Raw genomic sequence first — 9,416 nt, forward strand, 5'->3', positions numbered from 1 at the left:
CATTCAGGCGTGTTTTGAATATCTCCAGAGAAGGAGACTCCACAAACTTCTTGGGCGGCTTGCTCCAGTGCTCTGTCACCCTCACAGTAGAAAAGCTTTCCTTACAAGGCTGTTAAGCCAAATTTTCTAGGTCATCTTTTCATGTCTATATGCCTGAAGAATATCTAAATTCTGCTTTCAGAGCAAAGTCCTATTATAGATCTGTCTCACAGAAATATTTCCATATAAAGTGAGCCTATAAAGATTAGGGTTGAAGAAAAATAGGAAAAGACACAACTCTATCCATACCCTTCTTTTAGCTAAAAGCTCACACACATTTATTATGACAAAACTTGTCATTCCCAAGCCACTATTAAATAGTGAAAATATCGGCATAGTGGCTTTCGTTGCTTTCTATGCGTGCATAGATCTCTCTGATGTCTGGTGCTTGATATTTAAAGGCATTTTCCTTGGACCTGCAAGAAGTAATCTACTGATCCTATGCACTATACATGGAAAAACGCCACTCAGAGAAGTTGGCAGGATCCTAGAATAGATGTTTACATGAAAAAATCCCATTAAAGTGCGTAATGTTGAAAACTGTGGCAATGCTAACCTTCATTTTTAAGGGCAGAAATCAATCTGATATATAACAGCTGATAGAGATAAGGAAAACTGTCCATCCATCTGTAGGTTAATTCACTTTATGTTCACCATAAAACATCTGCTTTTTCTCTAAAGCAGCTGGTACCATCCTGGGTACATTAGTCTTGTCTAGATCATACCTTCCAACTTTAGAAGAACAAAAAGTAGTTACTTTCCCTGTCATATCATTGGCTGCTAAAATTCCTCTGAAAACACCCCACAAAATAGTCTCGCTCCATGTGCTCCAACTCGTGACATCAAATCATTTGTGATTGATAACATTAACCACCCCCACTGATTATCCCTGCCAATCAAAAAGATTTATGTGGCTTGCCATACAAGCCTTATGCCATGAACATACTGAACAGCACAGGCTTGTTGTAAAAGGAAAAGTAATGAAAATAATAACATAATATAGCAATTATTTTATCTTGTGGGGGAAAAGTACATTATAACCCATTTCAGCCTTTCAGGCAGGGAAACAGAATGAGGAGAGTGATAAGAAACCACTTCAGCAATCAGAGCCCACGGGGAGATGATAATTCTTGTTATGGTTGTCAGAAAATTCAGGTAAAATCTCTTGGAAAAACATATATCCAAGACCTGTTATTTTTTAATTCTAAAATTTATGAAAAGATGTTTTAGAGTACTCTCCTGTCAGCTTATGCCAGACTGATATCTCACATTTTTATTTATCATTGTTCAGATGAATACTCACTGCAGTGAGAGTTTATCTAGCATTTTCTCTGTGTATCTGACATTTTTGCTGTGAGTTTTCCCAGACATAAAACTCTTCTGTTTTCCTGCCTGCTTCTACAGTTTCTCAAGCAGTCACTTAGGAAATTATTCAAATAATCCCTCTAAGGTCAGTGGCTGAAAGGAAATAAACTGGAGTTAGGTACCTAGTTAGGAGGATTAACTGCTATTCCCATGCCTTTTCAGAACCTGCTTCCTTTTCTATATGCTCCCTCAGTTCTCCCTCATGTGCTCTTTTATACCAGCCTCCATTCATTTTAAAAATCAAGTAAATTGAAGCAATTCTTTTTATAGCCTGTTTGCCCCTTCCATGCCTATCTGTCCACTTGACACAATGCATACAACTGACAGCTGTGCTAAAATTGGCAAAAAAAGGCACCACTTTGTAAATATACTTTAGCAACCAAAATTTTCTACTTGAAGTGCAAGCAAAAGCGCTATTGATTTTGTCTGTGCCTGATAAATTCCTCCCAAACAACCTGTTTACTGAAAATGTAAGTCACTGTTGTGATTTATCTGCTATACATTAAAAGCTACTTAATTGGAACAGAGAAACAGAAGAACAAGGTAACACTGTTATAAGTGACATAGGAATTGATTTAATTTTAGTTTTATTAGAGCTTTTGTGTATTTGTGGCCAAATCAGTTCTTATGGACAAATATTAAGGACTTAAGCCCTCTGACAAGGAGAATACTCTCCTGAACAAGTTAAACTGCGATGTAAATAACCTGAAGAATGAAGGAGGATAACTGAGGCTACAGATCATGCTGTGGTGTTACACTTTTTTGCTTTCCCACAAGAACTGTGGACATGCAAACTGACCTTCCAGCAATAAATACTTTCCCTGATGTAAGTTACAGAAATTTTAATAAAAAACAAACAAAAAAAAAAACCAAAAACAAACAAACAAAAAAAAAAACCCCTCATCTGGTTTCAAGAACCTTCTGCAAGTTTATAACATTTAGAAACAAATTGTAATGTGAAGCATTTCTTCGAATTTGTGGTATGTACAAATAGTCATTCCTTCACAGCATCAGAGGACTCTAGAACAATATCTATATATATGGTGACATGGAATCCTCTGAAACACAAACCCTTGCAATCTTACCAATTTTCCACTCTTGGAAAAAGGCAAATATAAATTCTTCCCCTATATAAGTTTCTAGAAAGCATTCTGTGTATAAAATATTCGTTTTCCTACTAAGCCAATTGAGTGATCAGAAATTTTAGTGCTTAAGCAGTCCTTTGAAAATCTGAAAACTTATGTAACTGATAAATATTCTCTACAGAGAGAACGCTTGTTAATTATTAACATACAGTATCTTTCTTCTAAAGTACATCAGCATCTTTTACACATAGCTAAGGTTATTAGAATAAACTGAATACCAAATCTGATTTGTATGCAGACTTGTAAGGGATTTTTAAGAACATAGTAAAGCTTCACTTCTGTGTTTCCAAAAAAAATATGAAAGGTACAGACTTCATCTGCATACCACTGTCTTCAGAAAAAAAAGAAGAAAAAAAGAAAAGGAAAAAAAGGAAAGAAAAAATAAAAAAATTTTGAATATTTATTCTGCTGAATATATTACCAAAAGTTTAAATGTGGTCACTTAAAGGGTGGGCTGCCCCTTCTAATCCTGCTGAGAGGGAAAAAAACCCAACAACTTTATTTCCTGTTTCTGACAGCCCATAACCTTTCCTGAGACCTAAAGATACAGCAAGCAAAATAGTTAGTCAGTAGGACTTTAACTCAAGCACTGCAGTAACTCAATAAAAGAAATATGGCATTGCTGAGTGGCAGCATTTCACTACACTTAGAGACAGATGGGGAGGATATGCAATAATCTTGTCTAGGAAATGGCTATGATTCATAAATTTGGACTCCATGTGACAAATTATCTGACAGATTTCAAAACAGTGAGAAAAACTGGTGTCAGATTGAGATATTATCACATCTTAGTGTGAAGTCCAGTGGCAGCTGGAATTATTGACCACATAACTACACCAAACTCCTACACTGCTGCTGAACAAAAGTGTCAAAACCACTATGTAGATCGAAAGTGCAAAAAGAAATGAACCTATTTAAGTTTGGAGTTGAGCTGGGTTAATATTGATGATGTTTTTCTTAATTTGAACTACCTTGCTCATACTTCCAGTTTAGGGGGCCAGTCCTGCTCAGTGGTGAGCACCTGAAAAAGTTGTAAGGTTTTCTCCCATGCAGGGCAGACACCATTTCCTTTTTTTTTTTTTTTTTTACTTCTAAGAGCATCAAACTATTGCAGAGGTGAAGGTTATGTCATAAGCAATGACATTTCTTTGGCAGATGATCCAGACCTGTGAAAAATGTTTCCACAGGGCACCAGAGAAATTACAACGCACCCTCTCTCAGAATCCAGCATCACCTTTACAACCTTGCTCCAACTCCTTTTTTTTCTGAATAAGAACCAGGAAGGATAAGGAAAATAATGGCTTCGTAGTATTACACATAAACAGAGATAGCTAAACCATAGCATTATTTGCCAGGGAACAAGACCCACTTTGGAACAGACAACTGTCCTGGACAATGCCACCTGGAAAAACAAGTAATCAACTTGGTGTCTCCTCCTCCTTCTCTAGGTGGTTTCCCACAGAGCTAGGAAGTCTCAGTCAAACCCCCTCACTCTGTTGAGAGGGATATGCTTAATCATCTCAGTATTGCAGTATATCCAGAAATAAGTTAAAAGGGTAATTTCCAGTCCTCTTCTTTCCAATGATTCACCCTTCCTCTGGCCTTGTTAGCTGCTGAAACTTGACAGTTCCCTTTCAGGCACTTTGACTGCAGCCTTTCAGACAAAATGATAGACACTCTGGGAACTCCCAAGCACTCGGAGCACCAAGGCAGCCTGCTCACACCACCCTGCTGCAAGGCACAAGAGTTGTCTCAGGGAGCTACTTGCTTTCCAGACACCACAAGATGGGCACGAGCAAGTCCTCCAGTCTCCTCCTCTTGCTCACCCAACTTCCCACAACCCACACCCCCCGCCAGAGCTGACCCTCAGGATCCCTTTACCTAGCTTCAGGAGCATGGCTATCTGATCCTGCCAGACCAAAGGAACCTCAGCCAGAAAATTTTTTTTAAGGAACTGAACCAGCTCCACAGTTGCCAAGTGAACGCTATGATCTCTTACACGCAGTCACCAAGTCCTGCTATCCACTGCAAAATCTGAAAGTCAGGGCTAAGCCTGTCAAGTTTAGTGAATCAAAGGGATGTTCAAGGGCAGTGGTTACATACTCTCAGGCCAGGCTCAAAGGGCAGTAGTTTATCTGAGTCCTACTGGCCCACATACATCTACATAGTCCTTACAGACTATCAATTAAAGCATCCACTTCCATTTCTTCCTTTGAATGGGATAGAAACACCCTGTGCATTACATCCTGCTTGTACCCCCCAGAGTCTGCTAATAATAAGACAGTTTTCTTACAGCACATACTTGGGAGAAGAGTGCTCCATAGTGTGGTTTCCATGCCCATATATTGGTAAAAAGCAGAACACACTGGAAATATGGATAAGGAAACGTACCTGTGTCTATCTCTGAAGGTAGAATCTCATCAATGGTCATATGTTAATGTGAAATTAGCTGCTAACAAATGCCTAGTTGCTGCACTCTGCTGGGGCAAGCAGATCCTCAGAGACTTCACTGGAATTTTAACAAGTGGACAGTGTTATCAGGAAGTTTGTGAACAGCCAAACCCCAGAGGGGAAAAAAAAAATATTCTTCAAAAAGGAGGAATTTGATATTCCATCGTTTTTTTGGGGTGAAAGTTATACCAATTTCAAAAGAAAAAAAATTACATTTTTATTCAGAACTGATTGGCAGCTTAGCTGCTCCTGCAGCTCTCCTTTTTCACACTCTAGGAATAAAAACTGTTTTAGTAATTTTAGATTGCCTACTTCTAGTATTGTTCCATACCACATTAAAGACCTCATTCATTTCCCATTAGCACATTTTAGTCAAAATTAACACATAATCATTTTCAATGATCTGGCTTTCAGTATATTTGTAAACAAAAAATTAATCTCAAAGGAAAAGCTTTGAAATTGTTAAAAGTCATTCTGACAGAACTAATCACTAAAAACATATTTTTACACCTTTTTTTATTTAATTCAAGAATATTAAGAACATTGGGATTGTCAGTTGTACCGCTCATTCCTCAGGATGGCTTCCTTAAATAAGAGGTTGACACAGTTGCCCTCAAAACCTTTTGCAATGGGACAAATAAAGGAAAATTGAAGACCTCAAGATTCAATTCATTTTAAGAGGAGACAGAAGACAATAAATACCACACAAAACCAGAATGATCACCAGTTTCAGTATCTTGAGAATCAGGCACAAGCAAACTTTCTCCTCATTCCCTGATAGAGAAATGATGGACATGTTACTGTCATTTTTACTTGTGGGAGATTCAGTGCAATAAGTAACAGAAAACTTAAATGTAGTTACAGGAGAGCTTTAACCAGGGGCAAAAGAAATAGAGAAGGAAAAATATGAAAGCTAAGAGGAAACTTAATGAGAGGCACAGAACAAAGGGTAACAGGTTTTGTCAACTGATGGTGACCCCACCACGTGTGCACTTGTGGTGCTCACTCAGCCAGCATGGTCTGTTCAGCTGTGTCAAAGGAGTTAGTCTCCAAACACAGGCAACTGGAAAACACTTTGGATCATCTTTCAGCCTAAACAGCTTGAGCTATTTGCTCAAGCCAGTGCTTGAGCACAGTTACACTGTGGAACAAACATTCTGAACGATTAAGTGTCTGATTAAAGACACTATTTTACAGAAAATTTCTACAGATCATGTTGGTTCTGATACCATGCTTATGTGCAGAGTTTCTCAGGGTTGATATGACCTCTCCTCTTTGGTGCTGATTATTAGCTGTAGATGTCTCCAAAGGCTCTCCCTAATCAGGAAGATACGTAGGGAAATAAAATGGAGCCACTTTAATCAGTTATGAAGTGCTGATATGAAACACTCCATACTGCTGACCATATAATTTCTAAGCTTGTGGAAAACTGCAAATAAGTACTACGAAGTTACTGACAGACAAGCAACTTGATGGCTCTGTTTCACTGAAAAGAAGAAAAGTGTAACAGGCTAAAAAAAAAAAAAATGTGTAACAGGCTAAACCATAAATAATGCCCTAACATGCCTCATCAGTTTAATATTCAGGTAGTCTTACACTGCTGCATATAAAACATGAAGAAAAGCTACTTATGATCAAAAGAGACTCATCTAGCTTTAAATATAGAGGACTAGGTGCTCTTACAAGGAGCAAATCTTATGTTAAAAGACACTGTGCTTCATCAAAAAGCAAGCAGCTGGAGTGCTCTAAATCCCAGACACCTCATCTGACAGAAGAGCTGTACTTTATTGGATCCCACCCTGCTCCACCCACAGCCCTCCCTGCTCTTTGTGTTCTCCAATACAGAGTCGTGACACCAGACCTTGTAAAACTCTCTTCTGTGTCACTCAGCATGATCCACACTGTTTGATTTCTATGTGTATGAGTATCAACATGAATTTCTAAGTACAATTTAAGCCACTGTACTTACTTTTCTATCTCTGCAGGGTGGGGACTAAACATTACACAAAAACCATCGCATTCAGAAAGTCCTAAACTTCTGTTTAAACAACTGTGAAAGTAGAACATAAAGGAGCTTACAAGTGTTCAAGATCTGGAACAAAGCATCACTTTTTGTTCAAAATTCTGCTTCCCTCTCAAGTCATGTCATTGTAAACACAAGCACACTTGTAACTTTGAGTTAGTTTCACAAGTCTAGGAAATTGCATTTGTTACAATGAACCAAATACTCTGGAAAGCGAAAGATACTTAGTTCTGGCATCCTAAGATCTTTGGTCAATTATCTAGCAGCACTTGGACTCCTTGATGCTTAAAGGGCCACAAGCAGAACTGAGCTGTACTGGATACTGCACTAACAAAGCAAAAGACAGTCTTTGCCCTAAAGGATGAGATGGATATTAAAAGTGCCACCATTAGAAGTTTACAGCAACAACAAATTAAACTCTCTAGTGAAGTAATTGTGAAAAGTCCCCAGTGTTTCCAAAACAGAAGGATGACATAATTTCTTTCCATCCATCAGACAAGAAACCCAAAAGGTATTTTCAGCTGTTGCTTTAGGGCACTTGCCCTACTACATGACCTTCTTCAACACAGCATCTATCTTCCAAAATTCAATATGAATGTTTTACCTCTTTATACACTATACCTTCTGAATTCTGCACTTTTCAGGCAGCACTAAATGTATTTGCAGGGCATTCAGCTCCATATGAATTTTTCCCAGAAATTTGCTAAAATTGAAGGAAAACTTTACTTTTGAAAACTATGATGTCATCTCCTTTTTCAGCAAGTGCCTTTCACAACCTACTTCAGCACATCCTTTCCATAATGCACAGTACGTGTCCATAACACACAGTACACTTGCAGATGGTTTTGAGAACTGCTACTCAAAAGTTTGATTTAGAAGACATTCCTTTAATACATCACATATACAGAAAATGGATATGCACATGAAGGAGATGACTGTTTGCAGCATATGTACACATAAATCTCAAAACCCAGCATCAGGGCGTTACTGGAAAGTAACTCTTCACTGCCAGTGAAGTTCTCTGCTGGCGGCAAAGGTGTCCTGGCCACATGTGAGGAGACCAGGAGATGCGCATTACCGGGTTATGTCCCCTTTTCCCCGCCGGTTCCCTTATTTTACCGAGCCTCCGGCGCAGGTTTCCCAGGAGGTCCTGGGCACCTGGCGCTGCGCGGGCTGGAGGCAGCCGGGCGCCTCCCGGGGCGGCGGCCACCCGTGCAGCACAGGACGCTCCGGGACCCGGCGGGGCTCCCCTCGGCACCCCGCGCCCGACCAGCCCCGCGGAACCCGGTCACCCTGACGGCCCAGCGGGCCAGGGAGCGCTGTCCCGACGAGGGACCCCGAGGTGGGGCAGGCGGCCGCTCGCCGAACGCAGTCCCGCCCGCGGCCGGGCACGTTCCCCCGTGGCCAGGGGCTCAAGCCCCGGCCTTCGCACCGCCCTCGCCCTGCTCCTCACCTCCAGACCTGCCCCAGCTGCAGGATGTGGACGAGAGACTGCAGGAGCCAGATGCAGAAGGCGCAGGACGCGGACCGGCCGCCGCCAGCGCGGGGACCGGCGGCGCCGCTGCCGGCGGCGTTGCTGCTGCTGTTGCTGCTGCTGTTGGTGGCGTTGCCCTTGCTGGCGGTGGACGCCTGTCGCTGCGGCGTGCTGGGGCGAGCGGCGTCGATGTCCGCGGCCGCGGAGCCGCTGCTCACCAGCAGCTTGCTCTCGGCGGCGGGGCAGTGCCCGGCGGCGGCGGCGGCGCTGTCCTCGGTGCTGAAGTCGTGCGCGAACCAGCGGAAGCTGAAGACCTGCACGGAGAGGGAGCCCAGCAGCACGAAGAATAGGGTGAGCCCGAACCACCAGCGCTGGCCCCGCAGGTAGTAGTCGACCGCCAGCCAGATGTCGGTGCCCACGTCCGCGAAGTACACGGCCAGGGCGGCCAGGATCCAGAGGCAGTCCCACAGCGAGTAGCGCCGCTGCTCCCTGCCCAGCCGCAGGCACAAGGAGGACGAGCCCCCGCCCGAGCCCCGGGAGCCCCCGCCACCGCCCCCTCCGCCGTCTCCTCCTCTGCCGCCGCTGCAGCAGCAGCAGCAGCACCGGGAGCCGCCGCCCGAGCCGTCCCCACCGCCGCCGCCGCTGCAGCACCCGCCCCCGGGCGCCTCGTCGTCGTCGCTGCCGCCGCCCGGCCCGGCGCCGGCGGGCAGCCCCGGGGCCAGCGCCTGCACGGAGCCCGAGTGCTCGGAGTTCTGCAGCGGCGTGAACGCCACCTCGCCGCCCTTCTTCATCTTCCGCCGCCCGTCCGACTTCGCGGCCATGATGCCTCCCTCAGCCCCGCTGGAGAGCGAGCGGGAGCAGCGAGCGCTCCTTTATCCCGCGCCTCCTCCTGCTCCTCCTCCTCCGCCTCCTGACTCCT

The 9,416-nt window shown here is 43.4% G+C and overlaps 1 protein-coding gene across 1 annotated transcript in view; it reads right to left on the reverse strand.

The window, feature by feature from the left end:
* The window catches only part of XKR4 (XK related 4), a 223,537-nt gene extending 214,121 nt beyond the window's left edge, over positions 1–9,416 (reverse strand). Inside the window, exon 1 of the mRNA XM_042029002.1 lies at positions 8,477–9,416. Within this exon, the coding sequence (XP_041884936.1) occupies positions 8,477–9,318 (842 nt within the window). The 5' untranslated portion in view covers positions 9,319–9,416. The remainder of the gene's footprint in view (positions 1–8,476) is intronic.

This window comes from Corvus kubaryi, unplaced genomic scaffold (genome assembly GCF_017639235.1).
Source record: "Corvus kubaryi isolate FWS band 111438036 unplaced genomic scaffold, C.kubaryi_AGA036_p1.0 37312, whole genome shotgun sequence".
Lineage (NCBI taxonomy): Eukaryota > Metazoa > Chordata > Aves > Passeriformes > Corvidae > Corvus > Corvus kubaryi.